General features: G+C 43.5%; 1 protein-coding gene across 1 annotated transcript in view; it reads right to left on the reverse strand.

Moving 5' to 3' along the window:
• LOC112071246 (metal transporter CNNM4) overlaps positions 1–13,308 on the reverse strand; it is a 65,440-nt gene extending 52,132 nt beyond the window's left edge. The window contains exon 1 of the mRNA XM_024138713.2: positions 11,886–13,308. Coding sequence (XP_023994481.2) covers positions 11,886–13,281 — 1,396 coding nt within the window. The 5' untranslated portion in view covers positions 13,282–13,308. The remainder of the gene's footprint in view (positions 1–11,885) is intronic.
• Positions 13,309–21,755: the final 8,447 nt, after the last annotated feature.

Raw genomic sequence — 21,755 nt, forward strand, 5'->3', positions numbered from 1 at the left:
CGCTCTTAGCTAACAGCCAACGCTCTTAGCTAACAGCCAGCGCAGAAAGGAGGAGTGAATAGAAACCCACTGACCTGTGACTAGTCTTATCAGTATGAGAGTTGGGAAACCTCAGACAGTTATAAAGGTGTGTGTACGTCAAAGTGTCCAACACTCAGCAGCCAGCTGGACATCACCTGCTGTTCCTGAATCTAACCCTAGTAAGTTGAGGGGGAGGGGTTCCCTGCACAGGTGGGGCGTGTTGGGGACAAGGGTCAGAGGGCCATGAGTAAACATGAGACAATGGGGCAACCATTTAAGATATGAGAAGAATCTATTTCACTTGCTTTGGCAATGTAAACATATGTTTCCCATGCCAATAAAGCCCCTTGAATTGAATTGAGAGAGAAGGAAGGGGTGGAGGGCAGACATCGAAGAAGAGGGAAGGGAGGTGGGGGGCAGACTGAGTGAAGGAGAGGGCAGACTGAGGAAAGGGCGAGGGGCAGAATGAGGGAAGGGGGGGCAGACAGTGAAGAATTACACCAACAAAATAACAAAAAAATGGATAAGCATGCTTTGTAATGTTTCTTTAACAATAAATGTATTACCAGTAAGTAATGTGGTGTATTGTTTAATTACATTTTTGTGACCCGAGTCTTTTAACCAAAATATCACAGATGAGACAAAAATGTTCACCTGTCCCTTTAAGGGCGGGAGGTTACCTTGGTAACGCGACTCAGACGTGTTTGTGCCTGTGAGATTGAGAGTCTGACCAGTAGCAGCCTTGTCTTCTCTAACAGTTGAAACTCAAAAAATAACATAGCCAAGAAACACAAGAACAAAGTCTCACTTCAGTAGACTTTAGTTTCAAGCAAATTAGACCAACTTTTATGCCTGTAAGCAGCGCTTCTGAAAATGAATCTTTAACTCAGCTCTTCACGTGCGCCCAGCTCCCAGCCTGGCAGTGTTGCAGCGTGAGGTGGAATAGGCTGTATAGGATTCATAGTTAATTCACCAGCTGTTCATTTACTGTGAAACAAAACGGCAGAAATACTTTGAAATCAGCTACTGCAGCATTTATTTTACTATAAATGTGATCATACTTGACAATTTTTTATCACAAATGCTAGTGAAATGCTCAACACTGTGGAGCCCTGACCACCCACCAACGTGGCTGGTGAAATAGACATCTTAACTACCAATGCCAACATCTACCCGCAGGTGGCAGGTGTTCATTTGACAGAGTTTCCCAACTGTCGCCTGCCTAGGCTATATCCCTGTGCTCAAAATCAAAAAAAGGTAGGCATAAAGTTATTGTTTTCAAATATGTATCATTGGCACTGGAAGCTCAAATAAATATGTATCATTGGCACTGGAAGCTCAAATAAATATGTATCATTGGCACTGGAAGCTAAAATAAACACTAAATAGGCACTTTTGAACTACACATGTCACAATTCCAGACATAACAACGCACAACAGTCTATTTTCTGGGAATTTATCTTCACTTTACCAGCATTGCTTCGCATAGACGCAAAAAAAATTAACTTGCTTTCTAATTTGAAGAGCATGACGCCGTTGACGATGTTCACGTGTGCCCAAGAACACCACGGTAACCTGCCTAATTGACTACCAACCTGTAACACTCACATTTGTAGCCATGAAGTGCTTTGAAAGGCTGGTCATGGCTCACATCAACACCATTGTCCCAGAAACCCTAGACCCACTCCAACTTGCATACCGCCCCAACAGATCCACAGATGACRCAATCTGTGGATCTCAACTCAACACTACCCWTTCAACACTACCCTTTCAACACTACCCATTCAACACTACCCTTTCAACACTACCCATTCAACACTACCCATTCAACACTACCCATTCAACACTACCCATTCAACACTACCCATTCAACACTACCACATTCAACACTACCATTCAACACTACCCATTCACCACTACCCATTCAACACTACCCATTCAACACTACCCTTCAACACTACCCATTCAACACTACCCATTAACCACTACCCCTTCAACACTACCCATTCAAACACTACCCATTCAACACTACCCATTCAACACTACCCTTCAACACTACCTTTCAACACTACCCTTTCAAACACTACCCATTTTCAACACTACCCCATTTTTCAACACTACCCATTCAACACTACCATTCAAACACTACCTCCATTCAACACTACCCATTCAACACTACCCATTTCAAACACTACCCTTTCAACACTACCCATTCAACACTAACCCTTTCAACACTACCCATTCAACACTACCTTTCAACATACCCATCAACACTACCCTTTCACACTACCCATTCAACACTACCCTATCAACACTACCCATTCAACACTACCCATTCACACTACCATTCAACACTACCCTTTCAACACTAACCCTTTCAACACTACCCTTTCAAACACTACCCATTCAACACTACCCATTCAAACACTACCATTCAACACTACCCATTCAAACACTACCCATTCAACACTACCCATTCAACACTACCCATTCAACACTACCCATTCAACACTACCCATTTCAACACTTACCCATTCAACACTACCCATTCAACACTACCCATTCAACACTACCCATTCAAACCTACCCATTCAACACTACCCATTCAACCACTACCCATTCAACACTACCCTTTCAACACTACCCATTCAACACTACCCATTCAAACACTACCCATTCAACACTACCCATTCAACACTACCCATTCAACCTACCCATCAACACTACCCATTCCACACACCTCAGTTCAAACCACACTACCCATTCAACACTACCCATTCAACACTACCCATTCAACACTACCCATTCAACACTACCCATTCAACACTACCCTTTCAACACTACCCATTCAACACTACCCATTCAACACTACCCTTTCCCACCTGGACAAATGGAACACCTACGTGAAAATGCTGTTCATTGACTTAAGCTCAGCGTTCAAGACCATAGTGCCCTCAAAGGTCATCACTAAGCTCAGGACCCTGGGACTAAACACCTCCCTCTGCAATTGGATCATGGACTTCCTGACGGGCCGCACCCAGGTGGTAAGGGTAGGTAACAACACGTCTGCCACGCTGATCCTCAACATGGGGGMCCCCTCAGGGGTGCGTGCTCAGTCYCCTCCCGTACTCCCTGTTCACCCATGACTGCGTGGCCAAGCACGACTCCAACACCATCATGACACAACAGCGATCACCGACAACGATGAGACGGCCAATAGGGAGGTGGTCAGAGAACTGTCAGTGTGGTGCCAGGATAACAACCTCTCCGTCAATGTGAATAATTACAAAGGAGATGATTGTGGACTACAGAAAAAGGAGGATCGAGCACGCCCCCATTCTCATCAACAGGGCTGAAGTGAAGCAGGTTGAGAGCTTCAAGTTCCTTGTCTTCCACATCCCCAACAAACTAACATGGTCCAAATACACCAAGACAGTCGTGAAGAGGGCACGACAACGCCAATTCCCCCTGAATAGACTGAAAAGATTTGGCAACAGAGAGCATCCTGATCAGTTGCATCACTGCCTGGTATGACAAATGCTCGGCCTCCGACCGCAAGGCACTTCCGAGGGTAGTAGCTTCCTGCCAYCCAGGACCTCTATACCAGGTGGTGTCAGAGGAAGGCCCCAAAAAATTGCCTAATACAACTGCCACCCCAGTCATAGACTGTTCTCCCTGCTACCGCACGGCAAGCAAAACCGGAGCGCCAAGTCTAGGTCCAAAAGGCTTCTCAACAGCTTCTACCCCCAAGCAGCTAAACAAATGGCTAACCGGACTATTTACATTGCCTCAAACAAAAGAGATCTCGGAGACCTAAGATTAAGAATTGTTGACTTGCATTAAGCAAGAAAGGGTTACAAAAGTATCTCTAAAAGCCTTAATGTTCATCAGTCCTCAGTAAGACAAATTGTCTGTAAATGGAGAAAGTTCAGCACTGTTGCTAAGTTCAGCACTGTTGCTACGTCCTGCAAAGATGACTGCAAGAGCACAGYGCAGAATTCTCAATGAGGTTAAGAAGAATCCTAGAGTGTCAGCTAAAGACTTACAGAAATCTCTGGAACATGCTAACATCTCTGTTGACGAGCCTAGGATACGTAAAATACTAAACAAGAATGGTGTTCATGGGAGGACACCACAGAAGAACCCACTGCTGTCAATTTTCTTTTACAAAAGAGCACCTGGATGTTCCACAGCGCTACTGGCAAAATMTTATGTGGACAGATGAAACTACATTTGAGTTGTTTGGAAGGAACACAACACTATGTGTGGAGAACAAAAGACACAGCACACCAACATCAAAACCTCATCCCAACTGTAAAGTATAGTGTAGGGAGCATCATGGTTTGGGGCTGCTTTGCTGCCTCAGGGCCTGGACAGCTTGCTATCATTGATGGAAAAATGAATTCCCAAGTTTATCAAGACATTTTTCAGGAGAATGTTAGGTTATCTGTCCGCCAATTGAAGCTCAACAGAAGTTGGGTGATGCAACAGGACAACGACACAAAACACAGAAGTAAATCAACAACAGAATGGCTTCAACAGAAGAAAATACGCCCGGTCAGAGTCCTGACCTCTATCCGATTGAGATGCGAGCAGTTCACAGACATTCCAAGAATATTGCTGAACTAAAACAATTTTGCGAAGACGAACGGTCCAAAATTCCTCCTGACCGTTGTGCAGGTCTGATCCACAACTACAGAAAACGTTTGGTTGAGGTTATTGCTGCCAAAGGAGGGTCAACCAGTTATTAAATCCAAGGGTTCACACACTTTTCCCACCCTGCACTGTGAATGTTTACACGGTGTGTTCAATAAAGACATTAAAACGTATTGTTGTTTGTGTGTTATTAGTTTAAGCACACTATGTTTGTCTATTGTTGTGACYTAGATRAAGATCAGATCAAATATTATGASYAATTTATGCAGAAATCCAGGTAATTCCAAAGGGTTCACATATTTTTTCCTGCCACTGTGTGTATTTTTTAAAACGTATTTTACTTCAACATATTTTAGTAAATACTTTAACACTTTTTTCTTGATACTGCATTGTTGGGCTTTTAAATCAGCATTTCACTGTCAGGTCTACAACTCTTGTTTTCAGCGCATGTGACAAATAACATGTGATTTGATTTGACACTCGCGGCATGTGTTCTCTCTCATTCACTACCATGCATTCTAATTCCAGCCTGCACACACGTGTAAAAGAAAACCTGCTTTTCGTTTGATATGAGCTTAAAGGTTATAGGCAAAGCCTTGCAACAGACACTATGTCTCAGGGTTAGGCTAACCTGGCAGAGGCAGAACATAACTAGTGTCATAAAATGTCATGGACAATGAAAAACATTGGGCTGGGTCAACGTGAAGGAATGTCGTTRAACTGTCTGACGCACGCACGCACGAGCACACATACTGCGATGTCCCTAACAACTGACAAAAGCACAGTACGTGGTGAGACAGGCCTATCTGCCAGCACAGATACAGGCTACAAGGTCCATGTSCACAATGACAAACTACAGACACCTGACAACTGAAAAACCCACCAGAACATTGGGAGAGGGTTGGCATGAGATATTCAATCTGAAACAGTGTTTTAAACATTCAAACAACCACCTACAGTAGCTGTACAGTACCTTCAGGCTCTATGGCTTCCAAACTTGTCATTCGTTTTTTTTTTTTTAAATGCATTCTGTGGTTTTATTTTTGGGGGGATATTTGAGATGGTTTAATGAAGCACACTGCCCGCCCTCCAGGACATCTACAGCACCCGGTGTCACAGGAAGGCCAAGAAGATCTTCAAGGACCTCAGCCACCAGAGCCACAGCCTGTTCACCCCGCTACCATCTAGAATGTGGAGACAGTACAGGTGCATCAAAGCTGGGACCGAGAGACTGAAAAACAGCTTCAATCTCAAGGCCATCAGATTGTTAAACTGCCATCACTAACAGACTAGCTCATGCCAACATACAGACTCAAATCTCTGGCCACTAGTAGCCAGACCACTCCCAGTACCCTGCCCTGAMCGTACTCACTGTCACTAGCCAGCTACCACCTGTTTACTCATCCCTGTACCTAAGAGGCTGCTGCCCTATGTACATAGACACGGAATCACTGCTCACTTTAATCATGTTTACATACTGTTTTACCCATTTCATATGTATATACTGTATTCTAGTCAATGCCATCCTATTCATCTATTGGTGTGTGTGTATGTATATATATATATATATATACACACTGCTCCAAAAAAATAAAGGGTACACTTAAACAACACAATGTAACTCCAAGTCAATCACCCTTCTGTGAAATCAAACTGTCCACTTAGGAAGCAACACTGATTGACAATACATTTCACATGCTGTTGTGCAAATGGACTAGACAACAGATGGAAATTATAGGCAATTAGCAAGACACCCCCAATAAAGGAGTGGTTCTGCAGGTGGTGACCACAGACCACTTCTCAGTTCCTATGCTTCCTGGCTGATGTTTTGGTCACTTTTGAATGCTGGCGGTGCTTTCACTCTAGTGGTAGCATGAGACGGAGTCTACAACCCACACAAGTGGCTCAGGTAGTGCAGCTCATCCAGGATGGCACATCAATGCGAGCTGTGGCAAGAAGGTTTGCTGTGTCTGTCAGCGTAGTGTCCAGAGCATGTGTGTCTGCTCATGTGTCTGCTCAAACGGTCAGAAACAGACTCCATGAGGGTGGTATGAGGGCCCGACGTCCACAGGTGGGGGTTGTGCTTACAGCCCAACACCGTGCAGGACGTTTGGCATTTGCCAGAGAACACCAAGATTGGCAAATTCGCCACTGGCGCCCTGTGCTCTTCACAGATGAAAACGGCAACATCCTCCAGCATGACCGGTTTGGCGGTGGGTCAGTCATGGTGTGGGGTGGCATTTCTTTGGGGGGCCGCACAGCCCTCCATGTGCTCGCCAGAGGTAGCCTGACTGCCATTAGGTACCGAGATGAGATCCTCAGACCCCTTGTGAGACCATATGCTGGTGCGGTTGGCCCTGGGTTCCTCCTAATGCAAGACAATGCTAGACATCATGTGGCTGGAGTGTGTCAGCAGTTCCTGCAAGAGGAAGGCATTGATGCTATGGACTGGCCCGCCCGTTCCCCAGACCTGAATCCAATTGAGCACATCTGGGACATCATGTCTCGCTCCATCCACCAACGCCACGTTGCACCACAGACTGTCCAGGAGTTGGCGGATGCTTTAGTCCAGGTCTGGGAGGAGATCCCTCAGGAGACCATCCGCCACCTCATCAGGAGCATGCCCAGGCGTTGTAGGGAGGTCATACAGGCACGTGGAGGCCACACACACTACTGAGCCTCATTTTGACTTGTTTTAAGGACATTACATCAAAGTTGGATCAGCCTGTAGTGTGGTTTTCCACTTTAATTTTGAGYGTGACTCCAAATCCAGACCTCCATGGGTTGATAAATTTGATTTCCATTGATCATTTTTGTGTGATTTTGTTGTCAGCACATTCAACTATGTAAAGAAAAAAGTATTTAATAAGAATAGTTCATTCATTCAGATCTAGGATGTGTTATTTTAGTGTTCCCTTTATTTTTTTGAGCAGTGTATATACTGTCTCTTATACACATCTAGATGTGTATAAGAGACAGGCCTGTAGTGTGGTTTTCCACTTTAATTTTGAGCGTGACTCCAAATCCAGACCTCCATGGGTTGATAAATTTGATTTCCATTGATCATTTTTGTGTGATTTTGTTGTCAGCACATTCAACTATGTAAAGAAAAAAGTATTTAATAAGAATAGTTCATTCATTCAGATCTAGGATGTGTTATTTTAGTGTTCCCTTTATTTTTTTGAGCAGTGTATATATGCGACCAATAACATTGGCTAAATATATATATGCGACCAATAACATTTGATTTGATGAGCTCAGGTCATTTCCAAGGTCATTGTTGTAAATGTGTTCCATATCAGTCAACTTACTAAAGAGTTAATAAACAATAGTCAATCAGTCTGTCTGCCTGTCTGTCTACTCACTATCTCTCAGTGATTCAGTAAGGTGTGACAGAAGGGCTTCACATAGTGGTTTTAAAAGGTCAGCTGGCATTATCTTTCTCTCTGATGAGGAAACAATGAGACACCATGGAGGATCGTCAGGGTGACTCACAGCAGGAACACACACACACACACCATAGACTGTCCTCTCTGATACAGCACGGCAAGCGGTACCAACAGGACCCTGAACAGCTTCTACCCCCAAGCCATAAGTCTGCTGAACAAGGCTGCTAAATAGTTCATCAAATGGCTACCTGGACTACCTGTATTTATTATGTTTTTTACACCAACTCTCTTGCACTGACTCTATACACACACACACACACACACACACACACACACACGTGTCTCTACCCACACAAACTTACACCCCAACACACACAAGAGCAAAATGCTTTTTTTTCTTTCTCAAACAGCAAATGCACTGTATGTATATATATGAAGCCTGCCTTCCGTTGCGGAAGGCAGGCTTCATATATATACATACAGTTGGGAATAAAAACTATTTGATACACTGCCGATTTTGCAGGTTTTCCTACTTACAAAGCATGTAGAGGTCTGTAATTTTTATCATAGGTACACTTCAACTACGAGAGACGGAWTCTAAAACAAAAATCCAGAAAATCACATTGTACATTAGAGTGTCTAGTTTGAGAAACAGACACCTCACAAGTCCTCAACTGGCAGCTTCATTAAATAGTACCCGCAAAACACCAGTCTCAACGTCAACAGTTGAGGAGGCGACTCCGGGATGCTGGCCTTCTACGTAGAAATCCTCTGTCCAGTGTCTGTGTTCTTTTGCCCATCTTAATATTTTATTTTTATTGGCCAGTCTGAGATATGGCTTTTTCTTTCCAACTCTGCCTAGAAGGCCAGTATCCCAGAGTTTCTTGGCAATTTCTCACATGGAATAGCCTTCATTTCTCAGAACAAGAATAGACTGACAAGTTTCAGAAGAAAGGGATTTGTTTCTGGCCATTTTGAGCCTGTAATCGAACCCACAAATGCTGATGCTCCAGATACTCAACTAGTCTAAAGAAGGCTAGTTTTMTTGCTTCTGTAATCAGAACAACAGTTTTCAGGTGTGCTAACATAATTGCAAAAGGGTTTTCTAATGATCTAATTAGCTTTTTAAAATGATAAACTTGGATTAGCTAACACAACATGCCATTGGAACACAGAAGTGATGGTTGCTGATTAATGGGCCTCTGTACGCTTATGTAGATATTTCTTCTTTTTTTTTCTTTTTTTTTATCAGCCGTTTCCAGCTACAATAGTCATTTACAACATTAACAATGTCTAAACTGTATTTCTGATCAATTTGATGTTATTTTAATTGGACAAAAAAATGTAGCTTTTCTTTAAAAAACAAGGACATTTTTAAGTGACACCAAACTCTTGAACTGTAGTGTATGTTAGCTAGCTGGCTAAGGCTATCCAACGCTGCAACTCTTCCAAGTCAAGGTAAGCTTCCGTTTATATTTTTTGCCACCGGGGCCTGCCGGTGTAACTGCTAGCTAGCTGTACACTGTACTGCGTGATTGTACACATGGTTTGGATTGTGGGTTTACTAGAGCGTTAGTTTGTTGACTAACGTTAACAGGTTGGCAACAGCGTAGCCTGTGTAGAGGTTAGTGCTTATGGGTATGAAGGTTTGGTTTGGAGAGGTCCTTTGTGCCTGGTCACAGTAAGCTGTTGTGTTGTGCACTGAGGTCCACAAGCAAAGAAAAAAGGTGAGAGATGGAGAGCGGTTAGATGCAAGAAGGAATTTTACAACGAGCAAAGTGATTTATCTGTATGTGGCTGCTATTAAAGAGAACTGTGTGTGCGGGTGCTGAAGCAAAACACTTCTTATACAGAAGCAAACGAAACAGGGAGAGCTAACTGCAAAAAAAATGATTTTGCAACTGTTAGGACTAATGATTCCACCGCAGAACAGCTATACGCAGGCAAGAGAGTACATGGCAGTATTGCATGTGTCACTATCTGTCACCATGATTATTCCCACTTGTCTCTCAACCTGTGTACCTACGTTATAAACTTTCATTCATATGCTACCTTGTAGCAACATCATGTTGGGTATTGGGACAATTTGAGTATCATGTAGTAGCCTAAACCTATCAATGTTACATTGAGCTGGGTGAATGGAATGTGATTGACAGTCATCCAATATGCTGTAATAGAAATAAGGCCGTGCTCATGAAACAAATAATGGTCCTCCCTCATCTTGAACGGCCACTGATATACCAGCTCACATATAGCTCTGGTTTCCACCACAACTCTGTGTGGGATATTATCTTACAATGGAATAGCTTGGTCTCTGCTCTCCATGACAACACATTAGACCCTATTCACCTTTAGACTGGACCAGAGACAAGGTGTGGGGCATCGTACAGACAGAACACTCAGGACAACAGCAAATGGCAGACAGTGTTGGGTGCCATGGCAACCGATGCCAAACGGCAGGGAGTGGAACTCTGGAACTCGTCATGCCATGCGGGAGTCATGTGTTTCGCCAACTCACCATGGATACGAAACGGACAGATGCAGAGCCAGACAACACAGTGGAGGGATCATGTTGTAAATGTGTCAACCCTTGTCATGTATATCCACTATCCCTCTACGGTGTACTGGGTAAGCCAATAGAGATTAGGTGGAACAATGTTTCCCAGCCAAATCTCACTCGTCGTCCCGTAGCCCTGCCTGCCTGCCTGCCAGCCACCTCTGAAGACCTTCCAGAGAATGAGCTTATGTGCTGCTATACTGACACTTATAATGACATTAACTACAACTTTACTCAGTCCTATTGTGATAGGCTGGCTAGGCTACAATACCAGACCGTAGTAGGATGCAGACTGCCTTGTTAATGTCTGTATGGGCCTACATTGTTCAAGGTTGAGTGAGAGGTCTGAATGAGAATTACAAGGCTACTGAGGTTCTAATTCTGAATCAATGAAAACAGAGAACTAGACACATAATGTCATCCCAGTCACATGACTGATAACGAAGAGGAGGAGATGCTCCTCTTCATATATAGAGAAACACATACAGTGTGACCGTTTGTTTGTCTGTCTGTCTGACAGCGAATGAGAGCTGATGAAGCCATCTACAGTCTGTCTGCATGTCTGTCTAGGTGTCTGACCTTGAGACAAAACCCTGGGAGAGAGTGATTCATTAAAACACATCCCTGCGAGAGAGAGAGAGAGAGAGAGAGAGAGAGAGAGAGAGAGAGAGAGAGAGAGAGAGAGTGTGTGTGTAAAGAAGCTAGGTGAATGAGAAGTTTGTACACTACAGTGTGTGAGATATGGAATCCAATGGGGTGAACCAGGAACAGGGTAGAGTCGAGCGGCTCATAGAATACAGCCTACTCAAGGCCAGATCGATGCCATATAAAAACGTAAAACAAGCCCACAAAGAATCCATAACATCTCTCTCAAAGTTCACTGAAACTGATGGAGAGAAAACATGCATTTCTGGGCCCAAATATTTGGATGTGTGTGTCTATTTCACACCACACACACACACACACACACACACACACACACACACACACACACACACACACACACACACACACACACACACACACACGTTAAATCCTATTAGGCCCTATCACCTGACCTCCCTCTTCCAGCCACTGCTGTCCCTGACAAGGTAAACAAACTAGGTAAAAGGTAGTAAACTAGGTAAATAACTTATTTACTGATCAGGTAAACAAACAAATGAATGTAAACAAAACCACCTTCCCTCCACGTGAGCCCCAGGCAGAAGTAGTGCACTATAAATGGAATCGGGTGTAATTTGGGATTCAGCCTCCAAACAAACCTTTCTTGAACTCCTCTAACATGGAATCCAGCTTGGTGTCATGGAACACGAAGTGAACCGGGTGGTTGTAGAACTTGGTGATGGTCTTCAGCGTCGTACAGTCATCCGGATCAACGAAAGCCAGGTCCTTGACAAACAAGATATCCACAATGTTGGACCTCTCATCCTCAAACACCGGTATGCGCGTGTAACCGCTCTCCATGATCTCTGACATGGTGTTAAAGTCCAACACGGCGTCGCTGTGGATCATGAAGGAATTACTGATCGGCGTCATGACATCTTCAACGGTTTTGGTCCTGAGCTCAAGCGCACCCTGGATCATGTTGAGTTCCTCTTTGACCAGGTCATTGTACGGTTCCGTTACTCTCAGCATCTCCACCAGCTTCTCCCTGTTGTACACGGTACCGATCTCCTGGCCCAAGATGCAGTCCAGGAGTTTACTGATGGGCCATGACAGGGGGAAAGTCACCAACATGAAGAACTTGGTCACCATGATGGTGTTGGCTCCTACAGCCAGTCCGTGGCGAGAGCACAGCGCCTGGGGAACGATCTCCCCGAATATGACAATACCTATAGTGGAGGCGACCACTGCTCCCAGACCTGACCCTATCAAGTCATCCAGGAGGATGGTGAGCGTTGTGTTGACTAGCACATTACCCAGGAGTAAGGAACATAAAAGATAGTTCCCTTTTCTCCGAATGGGCTCGATCTTGCTGGCGTACCTCTTCTCCTTTTCGGTACCGCAGTTCTGGACTATCCGGAGCTCCATAGGATCCAGGGCCATGAGTCCCAGGTTGAGCCCGCTGAACATACCTGACAGTACCAACAGAGTGCAGATGAGGATACACTGGAACCACATAGGAAGCATGGATTTCTTTTCCTCAACCACTCGCAGCCTCCCGTCATCCTCACCCAACAGGTACCACTTGCCATCTTGATTGTCCCGGACGCAGAGCCCATACTCCTTCTTGAGCTCGCGCTTCCGTAGCGGCTTGATTTTCAAACTCACCACCCCGGAGGTTCCGAGGTGGCTCACGTTCATGCCACCCCGAATAACGATATCTTTGGTATATTCGGCGCAAGTCCTGTTAAAATTAGCATTATTGCTAGTAACATCAACATGTTCATGTTCCATGAACTTGATCTGTGACGAGGTGTCAGGAAGAATCTGCAGCCCGTAGAACCTCATGAAGATGTTGCTCTCCTCTGTTACTTGGATCACCCCGTCGTCGGTGGTAGTGGCCGGCTTGTCGCTCCTCTCCAGCCGCATGCCGAAGACCTGGGTGGGGCTACCGGTCTCCGGGATCCCCGTCTCGGCTTCTGTGCTCGCCGTACACCATAGTAAAACGATTAAAGTTAGCGTATACCCCTGCCAACCACTCCAGTCTGTCGCCATGTTTGTTTCACTCTCAGCCAACTCGGAGATGACGTCACCTACGCACTTTGCACAGCCCGCCCGTCATTAACATAATGCTGCGGAGCGTCCAATCCGCATCCGAGACGTCACGTAATAAAATTGAGCGAGCCCCTCTTGTTTTCATAAGGTGGACTGCTAGTATTGTTTTTAAGGTGGACGTACACACGGGTATCAATAGCGTTTGTGGCATGTATAAATGTTATTTTAGTTATTGAGATGGAACAGTGGGTATTGTTGTTAAAAGCGGCAATCTACATTTGAAACAATAACCAAGCGTTTTTCCCCGCCACTGGTTCGGTAGAAAGTTCACGTTTGGGGCCGCAGGAATAAATATAGCCACTCTCAAATTCATAGTCATAACGTTATATGGATACAAGAACTGATCTTCCATGGTATCAAAATGATAGATATTCGGCTATACAGTGTTTGTTTACATTTACTTTGTTTACAAACATTGAAGTTAATCAGTGTTGTATTTTGGGTTCTGGTACGACCGTTGAACTAAACTCATGAGTCATTTCTAAGTTATATTCTTCAAGAATCATTGGGTACATATAATTCACTTTATAAGTCCAAAAATGGATGTAGCAACAGCAGATTTCTCCTTTAAAGTCTGAATTGTGTTGCACCTGCTCCTATTTGCAGTCAACAGCACCTTGTTGGTAGTAAACATCCTCATCACATACATGGCTCTCTGATTGTAGAGAGACGAGATGATTCTGATATTGAACGTGGTTTATTTGTATTTCTAACCGACGACATGATGATCTACTGCTCTACCACTAACCTGCAAGATATTTCTGAACATTTGGACATATCTTTTCGATTGATTTATTAATGTATTTTAGTATTTGTTATTTAAATACGTTAAGTACTTTTATTTGAGTATTTTAATCATTATTTGTAAAAAAAATAATAATAATAATAATAATAAATAGTCTAGAAAATTTTATTTGAAAGTATTTTCAAACACTTATTTGAAATACCTGGGTTAAGTGTATGGGAGTTTAGTTGAGTCAATGTATTTGAATATTTTCAGATAAAGGCTATCTGAATTAAGGTTGCAAAGGGAATGTTTATTACTGGTATCTTTCAAAGTTTACCTGTAAACTAACATCATTTTTGGTATCTTTTAAGACATCTAGTGGCCATTTTGGGTATTTAAGATTATCACAAATCAAATTGTATTTGTCACACGCACCGAATACAATGCTTATTTACAAGCCCTTAACCAACAATGCTGTTTTAAGAAAATAACAGTTAAGAAAATATTTACTAAATAAACTAAAGAATGTTCACAAAAAAGTAACACAACAAAATAAGAATAACAAGGCTATATGCAGGGGGTATGTGCAGGGGTTTGATTTGATGAATTGTGCAGCAGTCTTATGGCTTGGGGGTAGAAGCTGGAGGAGCCTTTTGGACCTAGACTTGGCGCTCCGGTACTGCTTGCCGTGCGGTAGCAGGGAGAACAGTCTATGACTTGGGTGGCTGGAATCTTTGACCATTTCTTGGGCCTTCCTCTGACACCGCCTAGTATAGAGGTCCTGGATGGCAGGAAGCTTGGCCCCAGCGTTGTATTTGGCCGTACGCACTACCTTCTGTAGCGCCTTACGGTCGGATGGCGAACAGTTGCCATACCAGACGGTGATGCAACTGGTCAGGATGATCTCGATGGTGCAGCTGTAGAACTTTTTGAGGATCTGAGGACCCATGCCAAATCTTTTCAGTCTCCTGGGGGGGAATAGGCGTTGTCGTGCACTCTTCACAACTGTCTTGGTGTGTTTGGACCATGATAGTTTGTTGGTGATGTGGACACCAAGGAACTTTAATCTCTCGACCCGTTCCACTACAGCCGCATCGATGTGAATGGGGGCGTGTTCGGCCCTCCTTTTCCTGTAGTCCAGGCGTCTGTAATTATCTCTGGCCTTATCACATTTAAAATATATGAAATAATCAAATAAGATGATTTAGAAAAAAAATTGAATGACAAATCTGTAAAACAATATCCTAAATATAAACCATTAACTGGTGTTTCATATTTGTGTTTCAGCATGAAATAGGCTTCAAAAATTGTTAGACACTTTTATTTGTTTTACTATGTCAGTATGTATTTGTTATCAATGTTTTGGCGTCAAACTGGTGGCAGTTGTGAAAAAAGTCAATAGTTGGATAAGTTGCAGAGGTAAGTTAATTTTTTTCTCCATTGTTCCATATCTACTAGAAACTCATGGATAATATGGACAGATATGAAAAATGAATACCATATATGAAAACATTTTTTAAGAGTTATTGAAGTATAAATTACCAAAGTTACAATAGATTGCCCTAGATTTTCTGTTAATTACCAATATTACTGAAGATTCCTGTAACTTTGATAAATTACCGGTAGTTTTGCAACCCTAATCTGAATACTTATATTGAAATGTATTGAAAAACAATTGAAATACCTTAAATAGTATTTGAACCCAGGTCTGCTGCAGTGTCAATGCCCATCTCGACTGTTATGTGAGTAACTGGCAGCAGGGCACTGTGTACTAGTATGCGTGGTGCGCGTGGCATCTGAGGTTTGTATGTCCATTGCCCCTGTTACCCTGCCCATGACCTGCGCTGACACACTTTTTCCTGGAAAAGCACTGTAGCTGAGTCTTGTGCCAGCTGTCATATTACAGGAGTCAGGAGAAAATACATGCTAGAATATGTCCTGGTCCTGTGGGTCTCATAATAGATCCTGGTCCTGTGGGTCTCATAATAGATCCTGGTCCTGTGGGTCTCGTAATAGATCCTGGTCCTGTGGGTCTCATAATAGATCCTGGTCCCTGTGGGTCTCATAATAGATCTGTCTGTGGGCATCATAATGATATCTGGTTCCTGTGGGTCTCATAACAGATCTGGTCCTGTGGGTCTCATAAATAGATCCTGGTCCTGTGGGTCTCATAAAAATCCTCGGTCCTGGTGGGTCTCATAATATATCCTGTTTCTGTGGGTCTCATAATAGATCCTGGTCCTTGGTCCTGCAGGTCTCATAATAGATCAGATCTGGTCTGTGGGTCTCAAATAGATCCTGGTCCTGTGGGTCTCATAATAGATCTGGTCCTGGTCCGTGGGTCTCACAATAGATCCTGGTCCTGTGGGTCTCATAATAGATCCTGGTCCTGTGGGTCTCAATAATAGATCCTGATCCTGGTCCTGTGGGTCTCATAATAGATCCTGGCGTCCTGTGGGTCTCATAATAGATCCTGGTCCTGTGGGTCTCATATTAGGGTCCTTGGGGTCTCATAATAGATCCTGGCGTCCTGGTGCTTGTGGGTCTCATAATAGATCCTGGTCCTGGTCCTGCGTGTCTCATAATAGATGTCTATATGATCCGTCCTGTGGTTCCTGGTCCTGTGGGTCTCACAATAGATTCTGGTCCTGTGGGTCTCATAATAGATCCTTCCTGGTCCTGTGGGTCTCAAATAGATCTGGTCCTGTGGTCTCATAATAGATCCTGATCCTGGTCCTGGGGTCTCATAATAGATCCTGGTCCTGTGGGTCTCATAATAGATCCTGATCCTGGTCCTGTGGGTCTCATAATAGATCCTGGTCCTGTGGGTCTCATAATAGATGCTGGTCCCTTGAGTCTCATAATAGATCCTGGTCCTGTGGGTCTCATAATATATCCTGTTCCTGTGGGTCTCATAATAGATCCTGGTCCTGTGGGTCTCATAATAGATCCTGGTCCTGGTCCTGAGGGTCTCATAATAGATCCTGATCCTGGTCCTGCGGGTCTCATAATAGTGTGGTGTGAGATGAAAATAAGTGGAGTGAAATGTAAATAATGAATTGCGTTTTAGTTGAGTTCTTCATTTAACATGTTCCAACTCCCCTATTTAAACAATGTGGGCTGATGTGGCTCATGTTTCAGTGCTAGTACACCCTCTTGTTTTCAAACCACAGGTCTGTCAGCCAGAGTTGGGGTCAATTCCTGTACTTCAATTTGAATGGAATTTCTCCACAGGAGTGTGAATGGACTAAATCCTGAATGGATTAGTTCAGACTTTTTTGGGTACTCACACCATTACCAAGTGAAAAGACACAGACAGAGTGAAAACTTAGTTGTTACAGGAGAGGTGGATGTGAATAATGACCATCTTCTCTGTGTCGTCTCTGTCAGCGATTGTGTGCAGATATGTAGCGGAGTCAGGCGCAGGACACAGGTGTTGAGTAAAACAACGGAGTTTACTCAAAATACACGCAAAATTCCACATAGGAATAATAACAAACACACATGCACCTACAACAACCACTAACGACACAAACAATCACGGACAATCACAAACAATCACAAACAATCAGGTAGGCCTGATTAACAAGTTCTCATTTACAACTGCGACCTGGCCAAGATAAAACAAAGCAGTGTGATAAAACGTTACACATGGGATAAACAAACAACATACAGTCAATAACACAATAGAAATATCTCTATACAGTGTGTGCAAATGTAGAAAGGCAATAAATTGGCCATAGTGGCAAAATAATTACTATTTAGCATCAACACTGGAGAGATAGATGTGCAGATGATGATGTGCAAGTAGAGATACTGGGGTGCAAAAGAACAACAAAAAAAACAACATGGGGATGAGGTAGTTGGGTGGGCTATTTACAGATGGGCTGTGTACAGCTGCAGTGATCGGTAAGCTGCTCTGACAGCTGATGCTTATAGTTAGTGAGGGAGATCTCACTAACTATAAGCATAGTTATTGGCTAGTTATTGGCTTTGGGGATGTTATTGGCTTTGGGGATGACCAGAGAAATATACCTGCTGGAGCGCGTACTATGGGTGGGTGTAGCTATGGTGACCAGTGAGCTGAGATAAGGCGGGGCTTTACCTAGCAAAGACTTATAGATGAACTGGAGCCAGTGGGTTTGGTGACGGATATGTAGCGAGGGCCAACCAACGAGAGCATACAGGTCACAGTGGTGGGTAGTATATGGGGCTATGGTGACAAAACGGATGGCACTGTGATAGACTATATCCAATTTGCTGAGTAGAATGTTGGAGGCTATTTTGTAAATGACATTGCTGAAGTCAAGGATCGGTAGGATAGTCAGTTTTACGAGGGTATGTTTGGCAGCATGAGTGAAGGAGGCTTTGTTGCGAAATAGGAAGCCGATTCTAGATTTAATTTTGGATTAGAGATGCTTAATGCGAGTCTGGAATGAGAGTTTACAGTCCAACCAGACACCTAGGTATTTGTAGTTGTCCACATATTCTAAGTGAGAACCGTCCAGAGTAGTGATGCTGGACGGGCGGGCGGGCGTGGGCAGCGATTGGTTGAAGAGCATGCATTTAGTTTTACTAGCATTTAAGAGCAGTTGGAGGCCACGGAAGGAGTGTTGTATGGCACTGAATCTCGTCTGGAGGTTTGTAACACAGTGTCCAAAGAAGGGCCAGATGTATACAGAATGGTGTCGTCTGGGTAGACGTGGATCAGAGAATCACCAGCAGCAAGAGTTTTTTTCTATTGTGTTATTGACTCTATGCTTGTTTATTCCATGTGTAACTCTGTGTTGTTTGTGTCGCACAGCTTTGCTTTATCTTGGCCAGGTTGTAAATGAGAACTTGTTCTCAACTAGCTTACCTAGTTAATTAAATAAAGGTGACATTTTTTTGTTGTTGATATATACAGAGAAAAGAGTCGGCCCGAGAATTGAACCCTGTGGCACCCCATAGAGACTGTCAGAGGTCCGGACAACAGGCCCTCCGATTTGACACACTGAACTGAGAAGTAGTTGGTGAACCAGGCGAGGCAGTCATTTGAGAAACCAAGGCTATCGAGTCTGCCGATAAGAATGACAGTTGAAAGCCTTGGCCAGGTCGATGCAGACGGCTGCACAGTTCCAGAAATCTCTGGAACATGCTTACATCTCTGTTGACGAGTCTACGATACGTCAAACACTAAACAAGAATGGTGTTCATGGGAGGACACCACGGAAGAAGCCACTGCTGTCCAAAAAAAACATTGCTGCACGTCTGAAGTTTGCAAAAGTGCACCTGGATGTTCCGTGGACGGATGAAACTACAGTTGAGTTGTTTGGAAGGAACACACACCACTATGTGTGGAGAAATAAAGGCACAGCACACAAACATTAAAACCTCATCCCAACTGTAAAGTATGGTGGAGGGAGCATCATGGTTTGGGGCTGCGTAGCGTAGCTGCCTCAGGGCCTGGACAGCTTGCTATCATTGATCGAAAAATGAATTCCAAAGTTTAACTATACATTTTGCAGGATAATGTTAGGCTGTCCGCCAATTGAAGCTCTACAGAAGTTGGGTGATGCAACAGGACAACGACCGAAAAACACATTAGTAAATCAACAACAGAATGGCTTCAACAGAAGAAAATACGCCCAGTCAGAGTCCTGACCTGAACCCGATTTAGATGCTGTGGCCTGACCTCAAGAGAGCAGTTCACACCAGACATCCCAAGAATGTTGCTGAACTGAAACAGTTTTGTAAGGACGAACGGTCCAAAATTCCTCCTGACCGTTCTGCAGGTCTGATCCGCAACCACAGAAAACGTTTGATTGAGGTTATTGCTGCCAAAGGAGGGTCAACCAGTTATTAAATCCAAGGGGTCACATACTTTTTTCACCCTGTACTGTGAATGTTTACACAGTGTGTTCGATAAAGACATGAAAACGTAAATGTAACGGTCGTCTGAAGAAGGTGTAGACCAAAGCGCAGCGTGGTAAGTGTTCATGATTTCTTTATTAAAACTGAACACTGAGACAAAAATAACCCAAAATAGAACAACACAAAACAGTTCTGTCTGGTGCAGACACAAAACAACTACCCACAAAACACAGGTGGGAAAAGGATACCTAAGTATGGTTCTCAATCAGAGACAACGATAGACAGTTGCCTCTGATTGAGAACCACACCCGGCCAAACACAAAGAAATTGAAAACATAGAAAAATGAACATAGAATGCCCACCCAAATCACACCCTGACCAAACCAAAATAGAGACATAAAAAAATCTCTACGGTCAGGGCGTGACAGTATAATTGTTTGTGTGTTATTAGTTTAATCAGACTGTGTTTGTCTATTGTGACTTAGATGAAGATCAGATAACATTTTATGACCGATTTATGCAGAAACACCTGTTGTAGTCGGTGCATGTGACTAATAAATTTGATTTGATTTAATGGATTATGTGACTTCTGTTCTTAATTTCAGTAGTTCCTATAAGAAAGACGGTATACAGAAGAAGTAGGTAATACATTCATTCTGAAATAAATGGGTATTTAAAGATGAAATGGCATGTGAAAATACCCATAGCCTATTGGGCCTAGATAATAAACCACGATAAACCACAGAACAAAGGAAACAGGATACACTGGTCAAATGATTGGAATTGTTAGACTTAGGTTTGTAGGTGCCTGGTGTCAGTCTGCACACCTCTTGGACAGTCTTCACATTTCGCTGCTTTAAGATGATCTAAAAAGGGACCTACTTCACCTTTTCAAAGTGCTAGAACATAACAGAACAAGAAAAGAAACAACGAACATTATAAGGACACAGTGCGAGACCCAGATGCAGACACAGGAGGCAGATGGTTCGAGTCTTAGTTGTTTATTTATATCCAAAAGGCAAGAGAATGGTCGTGGACAGGAAAAAGGTCAAAACCAGATTCTGAGTCCAAGAGGTACAGAGTGGCAGACAGTGCCAGATTCTGAGTCCAAGAGGTACAGAGTGGCAGACAGTGCCAGATTCTGAGTCCAAGAGGTACAGAGTGGCAGACAGTGCCAGATTCTGAGTCCAAGAGGTACAGAGTGGCAGACAGTGCCCTTATACACATCTAGATGTGTATAAGCAGACAGTGCCAGATTCTGAGTCCAAGAGGTACAGAGTGGCAGACAGTGCCAGATTCTGAGTCCAAGAGGTACAGAGTGGCAGACAGTGCCTTGACCCACATTTGATGTCCTGGCCACCCCAGACATTTAATCTTATCCTTCCTGACATATTACCCCTCATCACTTCCCTGTGACCACTTACTATTGGTTGGTGAAACGCTACAGGAAGTAACCTCGAACAATGTCATTGTTTTGATCTTCATACCCACCAATCATTGCCTGAATATGATTAACAGCAGTGTTGAATTTTCCCTCATTTATGTAGTGATGAGTACCCAACTACTGCATTTAAGCACTCATTGATTATTGAAGAATATAACTTATAAATGCCTCGTGAACTCAGATCAACTGTCACAACCATCAGAACACAAAATGAAACTGTAAACAAAAACTGTATCGTCTCGAAACAGGGATTAAAACAATACTTTTAATATCATGGATGGTCAGTCCTTGCCTCCATAGCTCTGTCTATGAATTTGAGAGTGGTTACATTTCTCCAGCCCCTTCCCTTAGCTTTTTACTCAAAATAGTTGCAGGGTGGGCGCTTCATTA

The sequence above is a fragment of the Salvelinus sp. IW2-2015 genome, unplaced genomic scaffold (genome assembly GCF_002910315.2).
Source record: "Salvelinus sp. IW2-2015 unplaced genomic scaffold, ASM291031v2 Un_scaffold1554, whole genome shotgun sequence".
Taxonomy (NCBI): Eukaryota; Metazoa; Chordata; class Actinopteri; order Salmoniformes; family Salmonidae; genus Salvelinus; species Salvelinus sp. IW2-2015.